This window comes from Carcharodon carcharias, chromosome 4 (genome assembly GCF_017639515.1).
Source record: "Carcharodon carcharias isolate sCarCar2 chromosome 4, sCarCar2.pri, whole genome shotgun sequence".
In the NCBI taxonomy this organism is placed as follows: Eukaryota; Metazoa; Chordata; class Chondrichthyes; order Lamniformes; family Lamnidae; genus Carcharodon; species Carcharodon carcharias.
Window position 1 is genome coordinate 133,670,841 of NC_054470.1, and position 26,876 is coordinate 133,697,716.

The 26,876-nt window shown below is 43.3% G+C and overlaps 1 protein-coding gene across 1 annotated transcript in view; it reads right to left on the reverse strand.

The window, feature by feature from the left end:
* Positions 1 to 1,166: 1,166 nt before the first annotated feature.
* LOC121277323 (leucyl/cystinyl aminopeptidase) overlaps positions 1,167 to 26,876 on the reverse strand; it is a 136,912-nt gene continuing 111,202 nt past the window's right edge. Inside the window, exons 15-18 of the mRNA XM_041186652.1 lie at positions 10,265 to 10,426; positions 9,370 to 9,510; positions 6,108 to 6,189; positions 1,167 to 2,724 (exon numbers count right to left, since the gene is read on the reverse strand). Of these exons, the coding sequence (XP_041042586.1) occupies positions 2,593 to 2,724; positions 6,108 to 6,189; positions 9,370 to 9,510; positions 10,265 to 10,426 (517 nt within the window). The 3' untranslated portion in view covers positions 1,167 to 2,592. The remainder of the gene's footprint in view (positions 2,725 to 6,107; positions 6,190 to 9,369; positions 9,511 to 10,264; positions 10,427 to 26,876) is intronic.

A 26,876-nucleotide genomic window follows, 5' to 3' on the forward strand; every position in this document is an offset into this window, starting at 1 on the left:
AAATAACTTGCAGGCTTCCAACTTGTAGCGCTTCTGTTTTCACTCTAAACCATTAAAACTCTTACAAACCACAAACATATAATTAATGCTTTACACCTGAGAGATGAGCAATGTCAATACAGTAGCAACATTTTGAGTACCTTTCCTTTCGTTTTGCAACTTTGTGAATATGGCTTCCATTTAAGGTTGCACACACATATAGGGTAAACTATTCACTACATATTTCTAGATTTCCCACGAAAAACATCTTTAACAATTAGAAAATAAGCTTTGGAAATTTGCAAATGATAATTATAAAGAAAAAAAAGTATTCATCTGACTGTAATGGAAACAACAGGAATAAAGGTCAATACACAAATTACTTTGTGTCATAGGTGTAGGTTTGTGGATTAATTTTTTGTAAATCAATATCATTTGTGCAGGTCCTCATCTTCCTCAGCAACTTACTGAGAACATGATTTATTTGCATTACTTGCAATCAGCTGGACTTTTCTTTATTCATTCAAGGGTGTGGGCTTCGTGAGCTAGGCCAGCATTTATTGCCCATCCCTAATTGCCCTTGAAAAGGTGGTGGTGAGCTGCCTTCTTGAACTGCGTCAGTCCATTTGGTGTGGTACACCCAGTGCTGTTAGGAAAGGAGTTCCAGGATTTTGACACAGCGACAGTGAAAGAACGGCGATATATTTCCAAGTCAGGATGGTTAGTGACTTGGAGGGAAACTTCGAGGTGGTGGTGGTGTTCCCATGTATCTGCTGCCCTTGCCCTTCTAGGCGATAGCAGTTGTGGTTTTGGAAGGTGCGGTCTAAGGAGCTTTGGTGAGTTTCTACAGTGCATCTTGTAGATGGTACACACTGCCGCCACTGTGCGCTGGTGGTGGAAGCAGTGAATGTTTGTGGATGGGGTGCCAGTCCAGCAGGCTGCTTTGTCCTGAATGATATCAAGCTTCTTGAGTTGTTGTTGGAGCTGCACTCTTCAGGCAAGGGGCAAGTATTCCATCACGCTCCTGACTTGTGCCTTGTAGATTGTGGACAGGCTGTGATGAGTCAGGAGGTGGGTTACTTGCCACAGGATTCCTAGCCTCTGACCTGCTCTTGTAGCCACAGTATTTCTATGGCTAGTCCTGTTCAGTTTCTGGTCAATGGTAACCCCCCAGGATGTTGATAGTGGGGAATTCAGCGATGGTAATGCCACTGAAGGTCAAGGGGCGATGGTTAGATTCTCTCTTACTGGAGATGATCATTGCCTGGCATTTGTGTGGCACGAATGTCACTTGCCAATTGTCAGCCCAAGTTAGCAGTCAAGTTAGTTGAGAGTTAACATCCCATTTAACACTTCTTAATGCACATTATTGTCAGTACCTGAGGTTAATATGTGAGCTGAACACTAGAATTAGCTATATTCTTTGCATACTCTCTAAATCATTCTCACAGTTCAAAAGCAATGCTTAACATCCATAATGTGTAAATTAATCTTGCATTTTTTGACAGGTTTACTGTTCGTTAGGATACTCATTGCAGTATATTCTGATTTAGAATACAGAAGTAGCATTGTCTAATAAAATAATCTTGTTAAATTCTGGTTGGTCTTGTACAATTCACAAACTCCAATTGTACTTAAAACACAATCTGTAAAGTAGATATCGATGGCTGTCAGTGAGAAGTAGCACTAATTCATTTGAGTAAATCTGATGACAGCATAAGTCATAACAGCAAAGCTTAATAGGTCATTACAGAACCCTAGGATAAAAACTGGTATTGTAAAATCAGAGTTTCTCAGTTTTTCATAATATGTAATCTATAGTATTTTTTAAAAAAAGAATGTACATCATTCAGTGGACATTTCATGCTGTAAGTGATGAAAAACAAATAAAACATATAAAAACTAGGGCCACTAGTTAATGATAACTGGATTAAATCAGGGATTCAAGAATTTTCTTTTAGAAGTCATTTTGGTAATCACATTCTTTTCTGCCAAAACAGTGGCTTCAATAAGGGTGTGGCAATTCATTTATATAGGGAACTGCACCACACGCTATATATTATGATTGTTTTTGTGCAGTGGTTATGACCATGCTTTACAAAGGACTGAGTATCCACTTTGCAGTAGGTGCCATTATTTTGGTGAGGGACAGCTTCAATATGCCACACAAAACACTGTACAGGAAGTCTAATACCTAATGAGAAAAAACATCCTTTACTGCAAAGCATATGATAAAATAAAGTAAAATTGCTTGGTAAGCTGAACATTGTCTTTATATGCTACATGGTATACATTCTTAACCTCCCCACTCACATGCTAAATGGTTGAAACCAGGAACTCATTAATGACCATTTTGCTTATTTTGTTTTTGCAAATACATTCACCCATCACCAGATTCCCAGAGTTTGGTCTGCAGTTCCTCATAATCACAATTAAAATTCAATGATTGAACAAACAGTAACACTTACCCTGAGCTAACTACAACCCTCCAATAGTGCAAACTGATATTATTGTGAGTGACATCTGACAATCTCCTGCTTTATACTACTGCAATTTAGCATCACTTAGCACATAGGTGTATTTAATTCACTGAAGAGAAAAGAGAGAGTAAGTCTATAGCCACATTTTCAGGTTTTTCAAATTTTTGTCCATCCATTGAATATTCAGTTGAATTATCTCAAGTGCCTCTTGGACAGCCCGCAACTGCGAACCCTTGTCCGTCAGTGAATCAAAAAATGTTTGAACCTGTAATTAAACAAAGTTAGTTTGATTAAAAACAATGGAAAATCAAAATCAAATTCCCTGATCAAACTATAAACACAGGACAACTTTCTTTTTAGTGGCATTTGCTTGTGTTCACATCCTTTACTTAGATTGAGTACACACAAGTTCCATAAACTGCTCCAAGTAGTTATCCATTGGTAATCTCAGAGCACATGAACACAAGAAATAGGAGCAGGAGTAGACCATATGGCCCATCAAGCTGACTCCATCATTCAATACGATTATGGCTGATCTTGGGCTTCAACTCCACTGCCCTGCCTGCTTCCTATATCTCCCAATTCCCAGGGGCACCAAAAATCTGTCTATTCCAGCCTTAAATGTAATCAATGATGGAGCATCCACAACTCTCTGGGGTAGAGAATTCCAAAGATTCGCCACCCTTTGAGTGAAACAATTTCTCTTCATCTCACTCCTAAATGATCAGCTCCATATCCTGAGAGTGTGGCCCCCATGTTTTAGATTCCCCAATCAACAAAAACTATCTTGCAGCATCTACCCTATCAAGCCCCTTGTTGGTTTCAGTGAAATCACCTCTCATTTTTCTAAACCAGAGAATATAAGCCCAATTTACGCAGCCTCTCACCATTAGACAAACCCCTCATCCCAGGGACCAATTTAGTGAACCTTCGTTGTACTGCTTCCAATGCAAGTACAGAAACATAGGAACTAGGAGCAGGGGTAGGGTCTTCGAGCCTGCTCCGCTATTCATCTCAACACCATACTCCAGTTCTCTCTCCATATCCCTTGATGCCTTCAGAGTCTAGAAATCTATTTCCTTGTTGAATATATTCAGAGACTTGGCCTCCACAGCCTTCTGTGGTAGAGAATTCCAAAGTTCACCAATCTCTGAGTGAAGAAGTTTCTCCCCATCTCAGTCCTAAATGGCCTACCCCATGTCCAGAGTCTGTGACCCCTTGTTCTCAACCCCACCAGCCAGAGGATACATCATCCATGCATCCACTCTGTCCATCCGTTTCAATGAAATCCCCTCTCAGTTTTCTAAACTCCAGTGAATACAGGACCAATCAGCCCAATCTCTCCTCATACGACAATCCTGCCATTCCAGCAATCACTCTGGTGAACCTTCACTGCACTCCCTCCAAGACAAGTATATCTTTTCTTAGGTAAGGAGACCAAAACTTCACACAATACTCCAGGTGTGGTCTCACCCTGTAAGCCCTGTACAGCTGCAGTAAGACATCCTTGCTCCTGTGCCCAAGAGTCCTCTCACAATGAAGGCTAACATGCCAATTGCTTTCTTAACTGCTTGCTGCACTTGCATGCTAGCTTTCAGTGATTGGTGTACAAGGACACCCAGGTCCCTTTGTACATCAACGTTTCCCAATCTATCACCATGTAAGTGATACTCTGCCATTCTGCTTTTCCTACCAAAGTGGATAACTTCAACTTATCCATGTTATACTGCATCTGCCATGTATTTGCCCACTCACTCAACCTGTCTAAATCACCTTGAAGCCTCTTAATATCCTCCTTAGCACTCTCATTCCCACCAAGTTTTGTGCTGTCAACAATCTTGGAAATATTACATTTGGTTCCCTCACCCAAATCATTGATATATATTTTGAATAGCTGAGGCCCAAGCACTGATCCCTGCTGTACCCCACTAGTCATCCCCTGCCACTCTGAAAAAACCCATTAATTCCTACTCTGTTTCCTGTCTGCTAACCAACTCTCAATCCATGCCAATATATTCTCCCCAATCCCACATGCTTTAATTTTTCACACTAACCTCTTATGTGGGGCTTTATCAAAACCTTTCTGAAAATCCAAATACACTACATCCACTGTTTCTTCCTTGTCTATTCTGCTATTTACGTCTCAAAAGACTCCAGTCGGTTTGTCAAACATGATTTCCCTTTCATAAATCCATGTTGACTTTGTCTAATCCTGTTGGTATTTTTGAAATGCCTTGTTATCACATCCTTTATAATAGACTCTAACATTTTCCCTACTACTGATATTAGGCTAACCGGTCTGTAATTCCCTATTTTCTCCCTCATTTTTCAAATAGTGGGGTTACATTTGCCACCCTCCAATCTGTCAGGGCTGTTCCAGAATCTCCAGAATTTTGGAAGATGGCAACCAACACATCAACTATTTCCATAGCCACCTCCTTTAGTACCCTGGGATGTAGGCTATCAGGCTTGGGGAATTATCGACTTGCATTCCCATTAATTTCTCCAGCCCTATTTTTTTTAATAATACTAATTTCCTTTAAATCCTCCTCACTAGACCCTTGGTTCCGCAGCTTTTCTGGGAAGCTATTTGTGTCTTCCTCTGTGAAGACAGAACTAAAGTAGTTGTTTAATTGCTCTGTTATTTCCTTGTTCTCTATCATAAATTCTCCTGCTTCAGACTGTAAAGGACATACATTTGTGTTCATTAATCTTTTTCTATTTACATACTTAAAATAGAAGCTTTTACAGTCCCTTTTTATGTTCCTTGCAAGTTTATTCTCGTACTCTATTTTTCCCCCTCTGAATCAATCTCTTGGTCCTCCTTTGCTGAATTCTAATCTGCTTCCAATCCTCAACCTTGCTACTTTTTCTATCAACTTTATATGACTAATCTTCGGATCTAATACTATCCTTAATTTCTTTTGTTAGCCATGGTTCAACCACTTTTCCTGTGGTGTTTTTGTGCCAGAAAATAATGCTTCAATGCATACATTCATTCCTTAAATATTAGTTATTGGCTATCCACCATCATGCCTTTTAATGAAGTTCCCCAATCTATCTTAGCTAACTCACTTCCAAACATTATATTCCATTTGCCATCTTGTCGCCCACTCACCTAACCTGTCCATATCTCTTTGCAGCCACTTGTGTCCTCCCCACAGCTTACTTTTCCATCTAGCTTTATATCATCAGCAAACTTAGATACATTTCTCTCTGTCTCTTCACCAAAGTCATGAATATAGATTGTGAATAGCTGAGGCCCCAGCACTGATCCTTGCGGCACTCCACTATTCACTGTCTGCCAACTTGAAAAGGCCCCGTTTATGCCCATTCTCTGCTTTGTATCCATTAACCAATCCTCTATCCATGCTAATATATAACCCCCAACTCCATGAGCCTTTATCTTGCCTATTAACCTTTTGTGTGGCACCTTATTGAATGCCTTTTAGGAATCCAAGTATACTATAATTCACAAACTAACTATCTACATAAGCTTACAAGAGATAGACAGACAGGAGGGAACAGGCCATCCCACAACTCCTCAATAAGGATTTTTAATTCATCATAGTGAAGTCAATTGAATTCATACAACTTGTCCGAAAAATAAAATGCTTGTAATCTCTGTATAACTAAGACTGCACTGACCTCAAACAGGTGGCTCTTTGTTGAAAACTGTGATGTTGTTTCAACTATAATGGCTTGAATAGGAAACGATCCAAGGTGAAACCTATTAATGAGTGAAAAATTAAACATTTTCAAACAATAACATTTACAGTATGTCCAATAGAAACATTAATATTAGAGCACTTTTAACGTGTTTTTATTAGTTTAAAAAGAACTTGTCTTTAGGTAACATCTTTAATGCAAGAAAACACACATTCTAAGGCACTCCAAGAAAGGCCACAAGGAAAAAGTGAATACTGATGGAAATGAGAAGATATTAGAGGAGTGACCAAAAGTTTGATCGGAGAGATTTTCAATTTTTAAAAAAATAAAACCTCTTAAAGGAGATGGAGGAGAGACAGAAGCATTTCTGAAGGGAATTGTTGAGCACTAAAGCTAATAGCAGGGGAAATGGGAAGGGGGAGATTCCCAATAGCTTAGCTAGAGGAACAGTGTGTTCAGGAGTGAAGGGGGTCTAGGGTGGAAGGTGGCTACAGAGATAGAGAGCCGGATTTTTACTCTGAGCCTGGGTGGGGTGGGGGGAGAAACTAGGCTGAGGTCAGGAAACCCAGAAGAATAGGTTTTCCTTAGGTCTTGTAGAATTTAATGCTTATGAGGAGATTGGAAGGGGGTGGGGTTAGCAAGGCAGGAACACTGGATCTAGCAGGCAAATGGAAAGGGACTCAGCTGCTAGCTCCAGCAGTGCTCACCTTCCTTTTGCTGTTAGGTTTCCTGAGGCCCAGGAAACCCGGCTGGCCAGAGTTCAATATGAAATAGTGGATCAATATGAGGCTGTCAACCTGGGATCAATTTGGTTTCTCACCCCTCCATTCTGCTTCTGTTAAACCATGAAGTAAGCAGGATTCAGAGTTTTAACACCAGCCGCAAACCCGCCTGCTTTTAGGGACTAAAATTGCCCTCAGCCTCCCACCCATCACGACACCCACCTGCCTCTCAAGAGGGGCAAGACTTTGAAAGGATTTAAACACAAGGATCAGAATTTTATATTTGTAACCTTGATGGACCACGAAGCAATAAATGTTAACAAAGACTTGGGCAACAGGTGATCAGGATCTGGTGAGGGAAAAAAATTCAAGCAGGCAGAGCTTTTGCATGAGCTAGAGTCTACAGACATTAAAAGGTAGAAGGTTCTGGGAGAGCACTGCAATAGCAGTGAGTTGAGTCTGGAGATGACAAAAAAAGAAATGGAAGACTGCTTCAGCAGCTGAGGTAAAGGTAGGAAATGTAATAGAGCTGAAAGTAGGCACCCCTGGTGATGGAGGTAGTGTAGGGTGAGAAACAAGTCAGGGTGAAAAATACATAGATGGTGCCAACCTGAGACAGTGGCTGTGAAGGGAGCTAGGATCAGTGGCAAATGTATGGAATTTGCAGACAATAGCTTTGATCTTCCCAGGATTAATTGAAGAAACTTGCAGCTCATTCAGGATTGGTTGTCAGGCAGGCAGCCAAGAAACAGGGCAGTGGAGGGGACAAAAGAAGTGTGAAATAAAACTGAGTGTCTTCAGTGTGCTTGGCTTTGATTTTAAAATTGAGCCTGGACAGACAGGACAGGAACTGTTAAAATGGAATGGGCTACTTACTTATTCTTTCCTTACCTGACCCGGCCAACTGTATTTTTACAATTATTTGGCTCTCAACCTCTCTCTAATTCCCTGTGTGCCAACCCATTCAAGGCTGTGTACACTGTACCTGCACATGGGGGCCCACATCCTCGGATGCTAGAAGGTCAGCTTGGATGAATAGGAGGGAGCCAAGAAAATATCCTTGGGAACTACAGAGGCAATATTGTGTGGAAGAAAAGCCATTGCTGGAGACAGACGGGCTAATTTTGGGTACTTTGATACTCATCCCATTTGTTTAATTTTATAAACACAGCAAGAACTGTAGTCTGGAACTGCATGCACACACAACCAACTTTCCCCTCCCCCAGACTGCAACTTTTAATTGAAAAAAAAAAATGATAAAGTACTGGAGATATTTTAGCAACTCATAATCTGACATTTACCATTGAAAACCCTATAACAGCAGCACCTAATGGTGTAAAAGGTACTGCAGTTAAATACTGAGTTTTAAAATGGGTCTTGTTATTTAAGCACCAGCCAAAAGCCAGAGTAGAGGGAATAACAGCAGAAACAAAATAAACTGTTCCCCAAATTCAAAATTATATATACATATGAGAAACTGGAGTTATTTCTAGAAAATATCATTTTGGGAAGACAAGTGAGAGCAAGAAACCATTCATTGTCCTCAGGGCATGAATTATCTGAACCTCTTGCTGAGATTACCTACTGCTGATGACTCATTCCTAGATGTCTATATTATACATTTTAAAATGAAACCAGAAGCAAAATGTATCCATACAAGGACTAGCTAAAGGTTAATTATCTTAACTGAAAACAGTTTGACAGGCATTTTCCATGATTACCAAACACTCCCACATAGTTTACACATAAGTGCACTGTCAGAGTGCCAAAGAAACAGAGAGAGAAGGGGAATTAAATGAGCTATGTTATAATGGTTAAAAAGGAAAACATTAGATGAGTTAAATTAAAGGAAAACTAAGTGCCAAGGCCCAACGGAATTTATTCTAACGTCCAAAAGGAGATTAGGGGGTGGGGGGAATGGGGGAGAAGGGAACTGCTGATGCCCCAGAATCTTTATTTTAGGGTTGACCTGAGGAGTAGAGATTGACCAATTTAACTCCCACTTTTAAAAATGGAGATAGAGCTAATCCATACCAGTTAGCTTAACATTGGTGGTGGGATTTAAAAAGAAACAGCCTAAGAATGAAGTTATCACATATCTAGATAGAGAAAATAGTTAGAAGTATCCAGCATAGATTTTGAAAGGAGCTATCATAATTAACAAACCTCAGAATTATTAGAGTTAACAGACATTATCTCTGAATGCAAGTTATCTCTGCTTGGGACAGCAGAAGGATTTGGGGATACAGGTTCACAGGACATTACAAGCAGCCCCTCAAGTTGATAAAGACATTAAACAGGTTTTTTTTTTAAATCACAAAGTATAGAAAACCAAGAGATAAGTCTATATAAAACTTTCTCTGTACAACACAAGGCTTGTAAAGTAATATGAAAATTTTCATGGAAGGGTCGGATGGCACCACAATTATGAATATGTTAAAAGTGAATTTTATTGTAAGAAGCCCGTAATGTACATACCAACTAAGAGGAAACAAAAAAAATCAATATCAGGAACCTACTTTTTAACTAGATTATCCCAATTTTCCTTAACAAAATCCCAAGCAAAGAGATATCCAGCTAGGCTTCTGCTGGCAGTAGCAAGAATGGAGGGTAGTTCCTGTGTCCTTATCGTGCCATGTTGCAAGCTCTCATACATTAACCTAGGAAATACAGAATTAATACTGTGTTTAGTATCTGGAAACCAATACCTAAAATTAGGCAATACATAAATTAGAGAGGAACAATCAGAAAAAAAATTCTGAACTTCAAGCAAAACCTTAGTCCAGGTCTAATTTGTTTAGTTAAGGACTTGATCACTTAATTTTAAACATACTGGAGATTTCCTCTGTGCAATTTGTAGAGGATTACATAAGCAGCTACAATTTCTTTTTAAGAATAACAGAGGAAATCCCCTTCCAAAAATATTTTCCTTTCCAAATGCAAATACGTATGTAGCTATTTGAGGGTCTTATCATGAATATTTTTCTAGAAAGCTGAGGACATCATCCATTGTTTGTGATTTTATTTTGAAAAAAAGCTGCGCATTGTACTGTCCCTTCAAACAATTTTTATAATGTTTTATTTAATCAGTGGATGCTATTAAGATTCAACATGCATTACTTAAGTTCATACTATTGGCCCTTATGGACAAAATTAATACAGTATTTCTTAAACAAAACAGAAAATTTTGGAAACACTGGAGGTCAGTCGCACTTTTGGAGAGCACAGGTGAACGACATAATAATAAGTACAGATCCCTTATCAGAGTTGAAACACATTACAGACAAACAGCATTTCAAAAGGAACAAAGCAGAAAGAGAATGGTGGAAGAAAACACATGTTAGCACCGCTTCTGTCATGATTATTCATAAATGGTTAGTAGGCATGAAAATATAGAGTTGGCGTTCTACATACCAGATCAGCTGTTGAGCATTGCTGCTTTTTGCCATGGCTCTTAGCATTTTGCTTTTCTCCGTCTCCAACTGCAAACTATTATACATCTGGAGTATGAATGTCCAGCCCTTGACGTCACGTGCTCCAACACTGTAGATCGTTGTTGTGAGATCAGATGGTAAACTGCAATAAGAAAGCTAAAATGATGCACGTTCAATTTAGAAAAGACTAAGGACTTGGGAAAGGATTATGAATGAACATGGAAAAGTTACTGCACTGAAAGCAAACAATGAATTTAGAAACATGGTTAGAAGCTAGGGAAATGTGAAGTAAAGTTAAACTTGATTATTTATTTTGCACTAATTGTACACCATCACAATTATGCAATACACAATTATCTACAATCTCAGTGAATGTAATTAAAATGGAAGCACTCAAAACAAAAAAAGGGAGGAGCAGCTGGTGTTGAAACGTAAAATTGTTGGAATGCATCCTGGACTCTGAACATGAATTTCAACCATCTAGGTAGGATGGATTATCTTTCCCTTTTCCCTTCACCATCAGTTTCTATATAACAAACCCTTTCAAAAGCACAGAACACTCTTGTTAGTTTTACTATTTATAGTAGTTTCAGAATTTAGATCAATTTATGCTAACAATTCCACGACAGAATCATAGGGCAGAATCTTGCCCTTGGATGGCATGCGGGCCCCACCGGCTTGGTGGTGGGTGGGCAGCTGACCCCCGCCACTGAAACGGGGCCCGCCGCCACTTTAAGTGGGCAGGCCAATTAAGGCCCGCCCAGCGGCATCCCTGACAGGAAACACTATGCACTTCCTGTGTGGAGGTGGGAAGGAATCCCCAGCTGTCAAAGTGCGCTTGTTCGTGCATGTGCGCGAAAGAGTACACTTCTCCCTGATGCAAAGTCCTGTCTCAGGGAGAATACTGACAGTGTCAAAAACATTAAAAATAGAAACATTAAAAAGTTATTAACATGACCCCCTCATGTGACAATGTCACACGAGATGGGGCATGTTAATAAAGACCACATAAACTTTATTAATTTTTAAAAATACGGATATGAAACTTCATCTCGCCAGTGGATGAAGTTTCATCAGTAATCTGGAGCCCGCTGGGGCTCCTGGCCTGCCTGCCAGCCTTAAGGTTGGACGGGCAGGTCTTTAATTACTTTAAATAGCCTGTCAATGGCCTCAATTGGCCATTGAAAGGTCAGTGGGCGGACAGCTGATTTCGCTGTCTGCCCGTCTTCCTAAAAATTTAAATGGACCGGGATTCCTCCTGACACCATCCCATGTCTTTTTCCCCTCTGCGACCGGGCCCCGCCCCCAAATCGCCAAGGGGAAAATTCTGGCCATAGAATGGTTACAGCACAGGATGCGGTCATTCAGCCAATTCTCTCTCTTGCAATAGCAACTCAACTAGTCCCATTCCTCCGTCTTTCCAGTTGCGAACTACAAATATATTTGCATAATTAATATTCTATTTATTGTAGCAAATAGGAGTTGAACTAATGCAACATTCAGATTTCTTTATCGTGAATACAAAAGCCACCATTTTCAAAAAGCTGATTGGTCTATAAAAGGTTGGACGCAGCTTCAACAATTGCTGTACCCAGGATAGGAAAGCTAAGACTGAAATGGCCAAAATACATGACTGTTGGAAATTTAAACAAGAAACATGCAATTAGTTTAACCTCTTACCAAAAAGGCAAAGAGAGCTTTGCTGTTTGGAGGCAAGGAAATGAGCGCAGCTTCAACAGGGGTTTGGCTATGAGGGCAGCGCAGGCCCCTATCCCCAAAAATAGGCGGGTGAGTGTGCACATGTTGACCATGTTGAAAGGATTTAAGTGACTACAAATAAAAGGCAATCAAGTTGCAAAAGATCAGCAAATTGATAAGGCGTGTGATTTGAGTACTGGGGTTTGGAATGAACTGAATTTCAGCATTGAAATTAAGATAGCTTGAAACTAGTTTTGTTATCTGAGTTTCCAAATGCTCCAGGCCATTTACAATGGCACGGCGCTGAGAAGCTATGTTGTGGGGAACTTGCAAGACATGAGAGTTTCTGAAAACTGAAAGAGTGTTCAAAAAACCAAGTGCCCAGGGCAACTTTAAGCGTATGAGGCATCTCCAGTTGGATTCACAAATACTTAGTTCCTGAACGTGAAAATTAATTGGAGGAGGGAGGGTTTCCAGTGCAGATGACGTAGAAGATGGTCATCCCATAGGGGGAGAGGGATAGATAGGCCCTCAGGTTGAGGAAGTGCCATTTGAGAGTTTGCTGTTCTCTGATGGTACATAGAGCTGATTGCCTAGGATGTAGATGAGGATGAGAAAAATAGAGTCATAGTCATGGAGTCATAGAGGTCTACAGCACAGAAAAAGGCCTTCGACCCATCGAGTCTGTGCCAGTCAAACAAGTACCTAACTATTCTAATCCCATTTTCCAGCACTAGGCCCATAGCCTTGTATGCCATGGCATCGCAAGTGCACATCCAAATACTTCTTAAATGTTATGAGGGTTTCTGCCTCTACCACCCTTTCAGGGAAGTGAGTTCCATATCCCCACCACCCTCTGGGTAAAAAAAATCCTTTCTCACATCCCTTCTAAACCTCCTTCCCCTTACCTTAAATTTATGCCCCCTGGTTATTGATCCCTCCACCAAGGGGAAAAATTCCTTCCTGTCTACCCTATCTATGTCCCTCATAATTTTACACACCTCAATCATGTCCCCCCTCAATCTCCTCTGCTCCAAGGAAAATAACCCCAGTCTATCCAATCTCTCCTCATAACTAAAACTCTCCAGCCCAGGCAACATCCTGGTAAATATCCTCTGCACTCTCTCTAGTGCAATCACATCCTTCCTATAATGCGGATTCCAGAACTGCACGCAATACTCTAGTTGTGGTCTAAACAGCATTTTATACAGTTCCAGAATAAACTCCCAGCTCTTATATTCTATGCCTCAGTTAATAAAGGCAAGTATCCCATATGTCTTCTTAACCATCTCATCTACCTGTCCCGCTACCTTAAGAGACCATGCACACGAAGGTCCCTCTGATCCTCGGTACTTCCCAGGGTCCTACCTTTCATTGTGTATTTCCGTGCCTTGTTTGTCCTGCCCAAGTACATCACCTCACACTTATCTAGATTAAATTCCATTTGCCACTGAGCGGTCCATCTGACCAGCCTGTCTATATCCTCCTTTAATCTAAGGCTATCCTCCTCATTATTTACCTCCCCACCAATTTTCGTGTCATCCGTGAACTTACTGATCAACCTGCATTCAAGTCTAAATTGCTTATATAACCACAACAGCAAGGGACCTAACACCGATCCCTGTGGAACCTCACTGGACAGAGGCATCCAATCACAAAAAATCCCCTTGACCATCACCCTCTGCTTCCTGCCACTCAGCCAATTCTGGATCCAATTTGCCAAATTGCCTTGGATCCCATGGGCTCTTACCTTCGTTATCAGTCTCCCATGCAGGATCTTATCAAAAGCCTTGCTGAAGTCCAAGTAGACTACATCAAATGCATTTCCCTCATCTACACATCTGGTCACCTCTTCAAAAATTCAATCAAATTGGTCAGACATGACCTCCCCTTAACAAAACCATGTTGGCTGTCATTGATTAATCCCTGCCTCTCCAAGTGTAGATTAATTCTGTCCCTCAGAATTGTTTCCAATAGTTTCCCCACCACTGAGGTTAGATTGGCTGGTCTGTAGTTCCCTGGTTTATCCCTTCCTCCTTTCTTGAATAACGGTACCACATTGGCTGTCCACCAGTCCCCTGGCACCTCTCCTGTGGCCAGAGAGGTATTGAAAATTATTGCCAGCGCCCCTGCTATCTCCTCCCTTGCCTCACTCAACAGCCTGGGATACATTTCATCCGGGCCTGGAGATATATTGACTTTTAAGCCTGCCAGACCACCTAGAACCTCTTCTCTTTCTACCCTAATTTCTTCAGTTATATCACAGTTCTTCTGCCTGATTTCCATACCCATGTCATCCTTCTCACTTGTGAACGTTGACACAAAGTATTCATTTAGAACCCTACCTACGTCTTCCGACTCTACATACAAATTACCATTATGGTCCTTAATGGACCCTACTCATTCCTTAGTTATCCTCTTATTCTTAATGTACTTGTAAAATAACTTTCGATTTTCCTTTATTTTATCTGCCAATGTTTTTTCATGCCCCCTTTATGCTCCTCTAATTTCCTTTTTAAGTTTTCCCCCTACACATTCTATATTCCTCTAGGGTTTCCGCTGTTTTGAGCCCTCGGTATCTGCCATAAGCCTCCCTTTTTCTCTTTATCCAATCCTGTATATCCCTCGACATCCAGGGTTCCCTGGATTTGTTGGTCCCACCCTTTATCTTTACTGGAATATGTTGGCCCTGTACTCTCCCTATTTCCTGCTTGAATGAGTCCCACTGCTCTGATGCAGATTTGCCTAAAAGTAGCTGCTCCCAGATCTTATTAAAATCGGCCTTCCCCCAATTTAGAACTCTGATTTCAGACCCATCCTTGTCCTTTTCCATAACAACCTTGAATCTAACGGAGTTATGATCACTATCTGCAAAATACTTCCCCACTGATACCTCTACCACTTGCCCGGCTTCATTCCCTAAAATTAAGTCCAGGATCGCCCCCCCTCTCTTGTAGGACCTTCTACGTACTGGCTTAAAAAGCTCTCCTGGATGCATTTTAAGAATTCTGCTCCCTCTAATTCTATCACACTATGACTAACCCAGTTAATGTTGGGGCAGTTGAAATCCCCCACTATTACTACACTATTATTTTTACACTTCTCTGAAATTTGCTTTCATATCTGCTCTTCTATTTCTCTCTGACTGAGGGCAATCAGCAATGCAGCAACACCGTGGCAAATAGTTGCAAGAGAGTTAAATGTAGGAATTTAGTGTTGGTGGGAGATTCAATGGTGAGAAGTGTAGAGTGGCTTCTGTAATATAAACTATTTTCTTTTATTTGTTATAGGATGAGGATATCCCTGTCACAGCCAGCATTTATTGCTATTCGTTAACTGCCTTTGAGAAGGTGGTGGTGAGTCACCTTCTTGAACCGCTTCAGTCCATGTTGTGTAGGTACACCCACAGTGCTGGTAGGAAGGAAGCAACAGGGTTTTGACTCAGTGACAGTTCAAGCTGCATTCATCCAGTCAAGTAGAGACTATTCCATCAAACTCCTGATTTATGCCTTGCAGTTGATGGATAAGCTTTGGAGGAGTCAGCAGATGAGTTACTTGCTGCAGGATACGCAACCTCTGATCTGCTTTTGTAGCCAGGATACTTTTTATGGTCTACAGTGACTCTCAGTTGATGGCAGGGGATTCAGTGATGGCAATGTTGTTGAACATCAAGGGCAGATGGTTTGATTCTTTCTTGTTAGGAGATGGTCATTGCCTGGCACAAATATTAGTTGACACTTAATAGCCCAAGCCTGAATGTTGAACAGGTCTTGCTACATGGATGAATAGACCACTTCAGTATCTGGAGAAATTGAGAATGGTACTGAATACTGTGCAATCATCAGCAAACATCTCTACTTCTGACCTTATGAAAGTGGGGTGGTGGCGGGAAGGTCATTCATAAAGCAGCTGAAAATTGTTAGGCCTAGGACACTACCCTCAGGAACTCCTGAAGTGATGTCTTGGGACTGAGGATTGACCTCTGACAACCACAACCACCTTCTTTTGTGCTAGGTATGATTCCATCCAGTGGAGTGTTTGCCTCTGATTAACAGTGATTTCAATTTTGCTTGAGCTCTTTGGTGACACACTTAGTCAAATGCTGCCTTGATATCAAGGACAGTCACGCTCATCTCACCTTGAGAATTCAGCTCTTTTATACATGTTTGAATGAAGGCTTTAATTAGGTCAGGGGCTGAGCAGCCTTGGCAAACACAAACTGAGCGTTGGTAAGCACATTACTATTGAGTAAGAGCAGCTAGGCAGCACTAATTATATCACTTTACTGATGATTGAGAGTAACTAATGGGGTGGCAATTGGCCAGATTGGGTTTGACCTGTTTTTTGTGGATAGGACCTGGGCAGTTTTCCACATTGCTGGGTAGATTCCAGTGTTATAGCTGCACTGGAACAGCTTAGTTGCAAATGCTTCAGCCTCATCTTTTACACTGATGTGCTGAGCTCCCCCATCATTGAAGATGGAGATATTTGTAGAGCCTTCTTCTCCAATTATTTGTTTAATTGTCTGCCACTGTTCATAACTGGGTAAGACTGCGCTGCAGATCTTTGATCTGATCAATTGATTGTAGGATCATTTGGCTCCGTCAATAGCATGCTGCTTCTGCTGTTTAGCATGCATGTAGTCTCATATTGTAGCTTCACCAGGTTGTCATATTTTTAGGTATGTCTGCTACCACTCCTGGCAAGGCTTCCTACACTCTGATCGAACTAGTGTTGTTCCCTTTGCTTGATAGAAATGAAAAAGTGAGGGATATGCTTGGCCATGAGGTTACAGGTTGTGGTAGAATCGAATACTGCTCCAGCTAATGGCCCACGGTGCCTCATGGATGCCCAGATAACCTGCTAGCTCTGTTCCAAATCTATCCCAGTTGTCGTCATGGTAACGCCACACAACATGATGGATGATATACTCAATGTGAAGATGAGACTGCAACCCCACAAGGATTCGGGGATAGTATGGGCAAAAAGGCATTGAAGTGGATGTCAGCCATGATCGTAATGAATGGCAGATCAGGCTCGATGGACTGAATGGCCTACTCCTGCTCCCATGTCCCTATGACTTGCAGTGGTCACTCCTACCAATAATGTCACAGACAGATGCATCTGCAACAAATAGAATGGTGAGGGCGAGATAAATTAGATTTTTCCGTCTTATTGGTACTCTCGTCACCTGCTGCAGGCCCAATCTGGCAGGTAAGTCCTTCAGGACCTAGTCACTCTGCCAGAAGTGGTGCTCTTGGGACAGAATTTTGAAGTCGCCAGGAGGGTGCAGTGGGCAGGCCGTGGAGCAGATGGAAAATGGCCCACTGCCAGCAATCGGCTCCCAACTGCGATTTCACACTGGCTGGCCAATTAACAGCCAGCCAGGGTGAAAGACGCGCAGAAAGGCTCAGCACTGCTGGTGTGGGGGTGGGAGGAGGCAGAGGGTTGCAGTCAGCGCAGGCACAGGGGTGCATGCAATGGAAAGCTCCCTGAAGACAGGGAGCTGAAGAATTTAAAACCATCAGATAAAGACTTTAAAATGCAAAAAAAATGTCCACACATCGGACTCGCTCAACTAAACATAGAGATTATAAAATTTCTGCCTAAACTTTTAAAAAAAATTAATATCGGAAGCCTTATCCCGCCCTTGGATGAGGCTTCCTCAAAAATCCAAAAGCCGCCTGGCCGATTTGCCCAATCGCCAACTGTATCGGTGGACGGGCAGTGAGAAATCCAGGTTAATTAATACATTATTGGCCTTAATAGGCCTCTTAATTGTCGGCAGGTGCGTGCGCCCGCCAACCAAAGTATTGTGCGAGTGCGCAATGACATTCGGACACTTGCCCGAGGTCATTGTGTGCTATTTCACACTCGGGCGAGTGCCCAAATGCTGAGCGAAAAATCCTGACCTTGTTGATAGACATTGAAGTACCCCACCTAGAGTACATTCTGCATCCTTGCTACCCTCAGTGTTACTTCCAAGTGGTGTTCAACATAGAGTACTAATTCATCAGCTGAGGGGAATGGTAAGTAGTGATCAGCAAAAGGTTTCCTTCCCCATGCTTGACATGATGCCATGAGACAACATGTGGTTGATTCGCTGCGTCACTCCCTCCTGATGGTATATCACCCATCAATGCAACAGGACCTACTCAGAGATGAAGGATGAGTTTGAAACATCGGCTCCTAAGGTATGATTCAGTGAGTATGATAATGACTGTCAGTTTGTTGCTTGACTGGTCTGTGGGACAGATCTCCCAATTTTGGTGAATGTCTGCAGATATCAGTAAAGAGGATTTTACAGGATTGACCGGGAAGGGTGTGCCTTTTTTGTTCCAGTGTTTCATATAACTGAGTGGCTTGCTAGGCCATTTCAGAGTACAGTAAAAATATTGCACTGGGTCTGGTGTCACACGTAGGCCACACTGGGTCAGGATAGCAGACTTCCTTCCCTGAAAGACATTAGTGAACCAGATCCATTTTTATGACAATCGGGTAGTTTCACCATCATTACCGAGACCAGCTTTATATTCTAAATTTATTAATTAATTGAATTTAAATTCCTCCATGACAGTGGTAGGATTTGAACTCATACCCCCAAATCATTAGTTCAGGCCTTTGATTACTAGTTCAGAAACATTACCACTTTGCTACTGTTACACCAAGAGTTCTGACTGATGCATTGCTCGGATGCTTGGATAATGGACAGAACAGCAGCAAAAGCCTTTGGAAAGGGAGAGACAGAAGTATTGCCCTAGGGAAGATTAGAATTCAGGTTCTGTAGAGAGCTCCACGAGTCAGGAGGTCCCAAGACCTCACTGGCCATGTAGGAACCTTCATAAGCCAAATTGAGGGCTTCGGAGGCAATGTCAGTACTGCTGTCAGTGCCATATAACTGTTAGCACAGAAGAGCTAGATCAGCGTGGTCAGAAGCCTGACTGAATCAAATCAGGGTTGCATGAGATACATAAGAGTTCTAATGCAGTTTTGAAAGACTATTTGCTGCAGTGCGCACTGTGGACGTTTCTCTCAATAAAACTTGGTTAAGTGGAAGAGGCCCAAAAAAAAAACTACTTTTGTGGGATCAGGAATGACTCCCTGCCTCCCTAACTTTTTGTCCTAGCCAGGGGCCAGCCGGCTACAACTTCACAATTGCTTGGGCAATTGCCTCCTCTCTTGTTGCATGCTAATTAGCACCATTCCCCCAAAATGGATCAGACCTCCGGCTGGAGGAATTAGTTAGTAAGCCTGCCTACCCACCAATAGATCACCCAATAGTAAAATTCACCCCTTTTGGAATACGTAGGCAATGGGATTAATAATCTTTAGAATGATCAACCTGAAAGGAGTTGGTGTATTTCGTGACTGTTTTCGTGTCTTCAGAGAGGGCGTGTTTGGCCTTTCCCCTGGCAGTATGAGGTGGGCAGCACTCTGGATCTCCCTGGCCGAGATGGTGTGGTGCTTGTTGTAGTGAATGAGGTGCGAAGCCTCGGAGGCGATGCGCTCAAAAATATCGACAATGAAGGAATTCATAACACTCATGGCCTTGGATGAGATCCCGATGGAAGGGTGGAGCTGGGTCAGCATCCTGTACATGTGAGTGGAATAGCTCTGCTTGCAAGATTTCCTCCACTTCTTGGGTGGCTTTAGTCAGCGACTGCTTCAACACCTTGCAGGATGCACAGCCCTTAGCGGTAGCTGCCACCTCAGGCATTCCACTCGACTTGGACCAACTCAAGTCAGCTCATCAAGGAGGTTAATATTGAACTTGTGCAAGAGCATGGTTAAGTCATAATTAGGGCATTATGTAGCTTTGGGCACCCGACTATGGGAAGGATATAAAAACAATGCATGAGTTGGCATAAACAGCACATTAAAATATATTACAAGGCTTGAGAGGTTGCAGTTAAGTAGTACTTGAAAAGTTGATTTCTTTTTTCAGCACAGATGTGAAGAATAAAGATTGGCCTGAGAGAGGCTGACATGATTATGAAGGGCCTGATTAAGCGAAAAGTGACAAATTGTTAAATCCCTTGTTGACCAATGGAGACATGGGGACTAATTTAAGATAAGCATAAAAATAATCAAAAGTAGATTTGTTGAAAAATTTGTTCCTGGAATGCATGTGTCATTGGCAAAGTCAGCATTTATTGCCAATCCCTAATCACCGTTAGGGTGTGGTGGTGAGCTGCCTCCTTGAACCACTGCAGTCCATGTGGTGTAGGTACACCTACAGTGCTGTTAGGGAGTGAATTCCAGGATATCCCATGTATGTGACATGTTGCGGACTGCCAGCATGGTCATGACAGGCTGAATGGCCTCCTGTGCTATAACTATCCTAAATCCCTCCATCATAATATTCAATTGTACAATTCAGAGTCCAAGTATTTAATTTAGTCCTGAAAGACAGATACAACACAACTGTCATAGTATCCAAGGCAATTGTAAGCCAGCCAGGCCAGCTACTATGAGGCTGCTCTTCTAATAATCAGAGAACAGTCATGGGGATTTAATTAACTTTTCAAGGTCTGTCTACATACTCATCAAATCAGGCAGACTGTCACTATCACCCTCAAACCTCACACCACAAGATTCAAAGAGAATTCAGACACAGCACATAGCAAAATCGGATTTTCAACCAAGATTTTACTGCTAAGTGCTTGATTTCAAGTGAATGTTCATTGCTTAAACTTCACATTGGTGGTGATAAACTTCATATAAGAAAACCGACTGCCAGCCAGGCTTAAATCTCAGACAACAAGCTGCCAAGTTTATAAACTTGTTATGTTTTAAATCATCATTTTAATTTATGGTAAAACGAGGTAATGAAGAGAGTCAGGTAACCTCATGCATTCTGCCTGACAGCAGGCCAAGTGACTTGGTTACCATGGGGATGGGGGGTGGCGGGGCAAATCAAGAGCTCTTCAGAGCAAGGTGCAAAACATTCACACCTGTAACAATAGTAACTGCAGGGGCTAGCTGTGGGTAGACTTTCTGTCTCTGAGACTTTGGACAGAAAAAGAAAGATAGGGAGGGAGAGGTGACTCAGATAGATAAAAAGACTAAGGCTACTGCGGCCAGGAAAAATAAAAGCATAAACTGATGGCCACCTTTGTGTTTGGCTGCATCAAGCGGTGCGTAGATCCTCAGTATGCAAACACCAAGTGGCACTACGTGCTGAGGTGCTACCTGTCCCCAGTGTTGTGAAGGATGGGTCAGGTCACGCTACCGTGGAATGCTCCAAGTAGTTGGACCGTGCCGTACCATCTGTCCCTGGTGGAAAAATTTATGCAGAGAAATACCTTTGACCACAAGTCCATCAGGCAGTGGTCGACACATAACGTCTTAGAGGTCCTGAGGGAAAAGGAGAGGGTGGATCTGGTGGGATGGTTCCCCGAGCAGACTGTCAAAGTCATTTGGCAGAATGCCTTATCGCCAGAACTTTCCAACAAGCACCAAGACGTAGCTTGACTGCTGGTGAGAAAAGCCCTCCCTGTCAGATCCTTCCCACACGCCAGGAGTCTCACCCCTTCGGCACGTTGCCCTCGAGGTGGCTGTGGCGGGGAAGAGACCATTGTTCACCTCCTTGTAGATTGTGCCTTTGCAAAGAAGGTCCGGAGAGAGATGCAGTCGTTTCTGTAGAGGTTCATCCGGAGCAGTTCTGTGACACAGGACTCTGTGCTCTACGGGCTGTTCCCAGGGACACACACCGAGACAAACATCAACTGCAGCTGGAGGATCATCAACTCGGTGAAAGACGCTCTTTGGTCTGCCCGTAACTTGTTGGTCTTCCAGCGCAAAGAGTTGTCCCCAACCGAGTGTTGCAGACTGGCACATTCCAAAGTCCAGGACTACGTGCTGAGGGACGCACTAAAGCTTGGGGCAGCTGCCGCAAAGGTGCAATGGGGAAGGGTCGCTGCCTAAGACCTTTCTGCCACAGTGCATCGAGGGGCTGGGAACTGTGAAGAGCCCCTCGGGATGTACAGCTCAAAACGAATGTCTGCTAATGACTGTAATATTCATTGTTTGTACTGATGCACCTCGTGATACATGTTGTAAAAGTTGAACCTGATTGCATTTTTGATGATTTTGTATTTTTGGTGAGTTTGAAATGGTTTGAAATGTTGTTGAAGATTTTTTATGAATAAAGTATATTTTTGCAAAAAAAAAATAAAAGCATAAAACAAAAACAAAAATACTTGGAAAAACTCAGCAGGTCTGGCAGCATCAGCGGGTAGGATCACATCTAACATTTCGAGTCCGAATGACCCTTCAACAGAACTAAGTAAAAATAGAAGAGAGGTGAAATATTATTTTCAACCACATAGTCGGGAGATGAGGTGTTGTTCCTCCAGTTTGCGTTGGGCTTCACTGGAACAATGCAGCAACCACATAGGAATGTTTGAGCTCAGAATACACCAGGTGTTTCGATCAGTGATGGGTTCACATGGTATTATATCTCACATTTGTTAAGTACACCTTTTTCATTTTCTGTAAAAACACTATATAAAAAAGATGAAAACAAAAAAACTGCGGATGCTGGAAATCCAAAACAAAAACAGAATTACCTGGAAAAACTCAGCCGGTCTGGCAACATCGGCGGAGAAGAAAAGAGTTGACGTTTTGAGTCCTCATGACCCTTCGACAGAACTTGAGTTCAAGTCCAGGAAAGAGCTGAAATATAAGCTGGTTTAAGGTGTGTGTGTGGGGGGCGGAGAGATAGAGAGACAGAGAGGTGGAGTGGGGGGGGTGTGGTTGTAGGGACAAACAAGCAGTGATAGAAGCAGATCATCAAAAGATGTCAACGACAATAGTACAATAGAACACATAGGTGTTAAAGTTAAAGTTGGTGATATTATCTAAACGAATGTGCTAATTAAGAATGGATGGTAGGGCACTCAAGGTATAGCTCTAGTGGGGTTTTTTTTATAATGGAAATAGGTGGGAAAAGGAAAATCTTTATAATTTATTGGAAAAAAAAGGAAGGGGGAAACAGAAAGGGGGTGGGGATGGGGGAGGGAGCTCACGACCTAAAGTTGTTGAATTCAATATTCAGTCCGGAAGGCTGTAAAGTCCCTAGTCGGGAGATGAGGTGTTGTTCCTCCAGTTTGCGTTGGGCTTCACTGGAACAATGCAGCAAGCCAAGGTCAGACATGTGGGCAAGAGAGCAGGGTGGAGTGTTAAAATGGCAAGCGACAGAGAGGTTTGGGTCATTCTTGCGGACAGACCGCAGGTGTTCTGCAAAGCGGTCACCCAGTTTACGTTTGGTCTCTCCAATGTAGAGGAGACCACATTGGGAGCAACGAATGCAGTAGACTAAGTTGGGGGAAATGCAAGTGAAATGCTGCTTCACTTGAAAGGAGTGTTTGGGTCCTTGGACGGTGAGGAGAGAGGAAGTGAAGGGGCAGGTGTTGCATCTTTTGCGTGGGCATGGGGTGGTGCCATAGGAGGGGGTTGAGCAGTAGGGGGTGATGGAGGAGTGGACCAGGGTGTCCCGGAGGGAGCGATCCCTACGGAATGCCGATAAGGGGGGTGAAGGGAAGATGTGTTTGGTGGTGGCATCATGCTGGAGTTGGCGGAAATGGCGGAGGATGATCCTTTGAATGCGGAGGCTGGTGGGGTGATAAGTGAGGACAAGGGGGACCCTATCATGTTTCTGGGAGGGAGGAGAAGGCGTGAGGGCGGATGCGCGGGAGATGGGCCGGACACGGTTGAGGGCCCTGTCAACATGTCCTCCTTCTTCCTTAACCGAGGTTTTCCACCCACGGTCGTTGACAGGGCCCTCAACCGTGTCCGGCCCATCTCCCGCGCATCCGCCCTCACGCCTTCTCCTCCCTCCCAGAAACATGATAGGGTCCCCCTTGTCCTCACTTATCACCCCACCAGCCTCCGCATTCAAAGGATCATCCTCCGCCATTTCCGCCAACTCCAGCATGATGCCACCACCAAACACATCTTCCCTTCACCCCCCTTATCGGCATTCCGTAGGGATCGCTCCCTCCGGGACACCCGGGTCCACTCCTCCATCACCCCCTACTGCTCAACCCCCTCCTATGGCACCACCCCATGCCCACGCAAAAGATGCAACACCTGCCCCTTCACTTCCTCTCTCCTCACCGTCCAAGGACCCAAACACTCCTTTCAAGTGAAGCAGCATTTCACTTGCATTTCCCCCAACTTAGTCTACTGCATTCGTTGCTCCCAATGTGGTCTCCTCTACATTGGAGAGACCAAACGTAAACTGGGTGACCGCTTTGCAGAACACCTGCGGTCTGTCCGCAAGAATGACCCAAACCTCTCTGTCGCTTGCCATTTTAACACTCCACCCTGCTCTCTTGCCCACATGTCTGACCTTGGCTTGCTGCATTGTTCCAGTGAAGCCCAACGCAAACTGGAGGAACAACACCTCATCTCCCGACTAGGGACTTTACAGCCTTCCGGACTGAATATTGAATTCAACAACTTTAGGTCGTGAGCTCCCTCCCCCATCCCCACCCCCTTTCTGTTTCCCCCTTCCTTTTTTTTCCAATAAATTATAAAGATTTTCCTTTTCCCACCTATTTCCATTATAAAAAAAACCCCACTAGAGCTATACCTTGAGTGCCCTACCATCCATTCTTAATTAGCACATTCGTTTAGATAATATCACCAACTTTAACTTTAACACCTATGTGTTCTATTGTACTATTGTCGTTGACATCTTTTGATGATCTGCTTCTATCACTGCTTGTTTGTCCCTACAACCACACCCACCCCCCTCCACCTCTCTGTCTCTCTATCTCTCCGCCCCCCACACACACACTTTAAACCAGCTTATATTTCAGCTCTTTCCTGGACTTGAACTCAAGTTCTGTCGAAGGGTCATGAGGACTCGAAACGTCAACTCTTTTCTTCTCCGCCGATGCTGCCAGACCGGCTGAGTTTTTCCAGGTAATTCTGTTTTTGTATATAAAAAAGATGTATTGGTCTATTCTTGCTGAGTGGTGCATACAATAACTGGGTAAACAGTGTCACTGAAGATTGCAGCCAAGTGTCCACTCTTTAGTCACCTGACAGTTGTGAAGGGTAAAGCCAGGCATGTCTACTACAGTCAAGTTGGGTGCTTAGTGAAACATGCACTGCTGAAAGCTGTTAACCATGGTGCCACTGGCCAGGTCAGCACTTATTGCCCATCCCTAATTGCCCTTGAGAAGGTGGTGGTCAGGCATCATCTTGAACGGTTGCAGTCCATATGGTGTAGATACATTCACAGTGTTCTTAGGAAGTGAGTTCCAGGACTTTGATCCAGCAACAATGAAGGAATGGCTATATAGCTCCAAGTCAGGATGGTGTGGGACTTGGAAGGGAACTTGCAGGTGGTGGTGTTCCCATGTATCTACTGCCCTGGTCCTTCAAGGTGGTAGAGATCATGGGTTTGGAGGATGGTGTTAAAGGAGCCTTGGTGAATTGTTGCCATGCATCTTGTAGATGGTGCACACTGCTGCCACTGTGCATCAATGGTGAAGGGAAAGATTGTTTAAGATGCAAAATGGCTTGCCAATCAAATGGGCCGCTTTGACCTGGATTGTGTTGAGCTTGGAATGTTGTTGGAGCTGCATTCATCCAGGCGAGTGGAGGATATTCCATCACACTTCTGACTTGTGCCTTGTAGATGGTGAACGGGCTTTGAGGAGTCAGGGGCTAAGTTATCGGCTCAGAATTCCAGCCTCTGACCTGCTCTTGTAGCCACATTACTGATATGGCTGGTCCAGTTCAGTTTCTGATCAATGACAACCCCTACAATGTTGTTAGTGGGGAATTCAGCAACAGTAATGCCATTGAACAGCAAGAGCAGATGGTTAGGTCCTCTCATGTTCGACATGGCTATTGGCTGGCACTTGCATGGCAATAGGTTACTTCATGCTGCCCAGTCTCAAGTGCAGTGTTTCTGTTGTTGCACCCACGATTTCTGCATGTCCTGAGTCTCAACTGCACTGCAGAGGAACACAGTTCACATTACCAGCTAGGCCTCAGTTATCGACTAGGTGACGTCCTCACCGTCTGTCTATTTGACGGCCTCCAAAAAAAACTTGCAGGCCCCTCCAGTCACAGGGCATCTCAAGGTCAGTCCCTCAGGATAGCTGGATGTTGACTTTTGAAGTTGAATATTTTCGCCATTATGATGCCAGAGAGTCTCAAGGACAATCTTAGATTTTCTCTTGTGGTGGAATGGGCATCCCCAGGAAGATTGCGGGCAGCAATGCTATCAAAGGCACCCATCTAGCAATGGCCAAGTCGAGTGGAATGCCTGAGGTGGCGGCTGCGGCTAAGGACAGTGCATCAAAGCAGTCACTTACTAAAGACACCAAGAAGCAGAGGAAACCTTGCAAGCAGAGCTATTCCACTTATGTATACAGGGTGCTGATCCAGGTCCACCCTTCCACCAGGATCTTGTCCGAGGCACAATGTTACGAATTCCTTCGTTGGCGACATTTTCAAGCGCATCACCTCCAAGGCTTTCACCTCATTCCCTACTACAAGCACCACACCATCTTGGCCTGGGAGATCCAGAGTGCTGTCCGCCTCATGTTGCCAGGGGAACTGGCCAAACATACCCTCTCCGAAGGCACGAAAGTGGTCACCAAATACACCAACTCCATTTAGGTCGAGCATTCTAAAGATTATATCTTCAATGCTGCTTGGCAGAAGCTCCTCTGCATTAGGTCCTTCTGTTTACTGTGGCGTCACGTGCTGAGCCAGTTCTAGGTACCCTAGACACACCTCTCATCATTTCCCCTATTGTCCCCCTCACCCTCCTGCTCATCCTCCTCCATTACATACTCATCTGAGGTAGATGGCTCCACCTCTTCTTCCTTCGATGAGCGATCCACTTCACCGGGCTCTGGATTTTG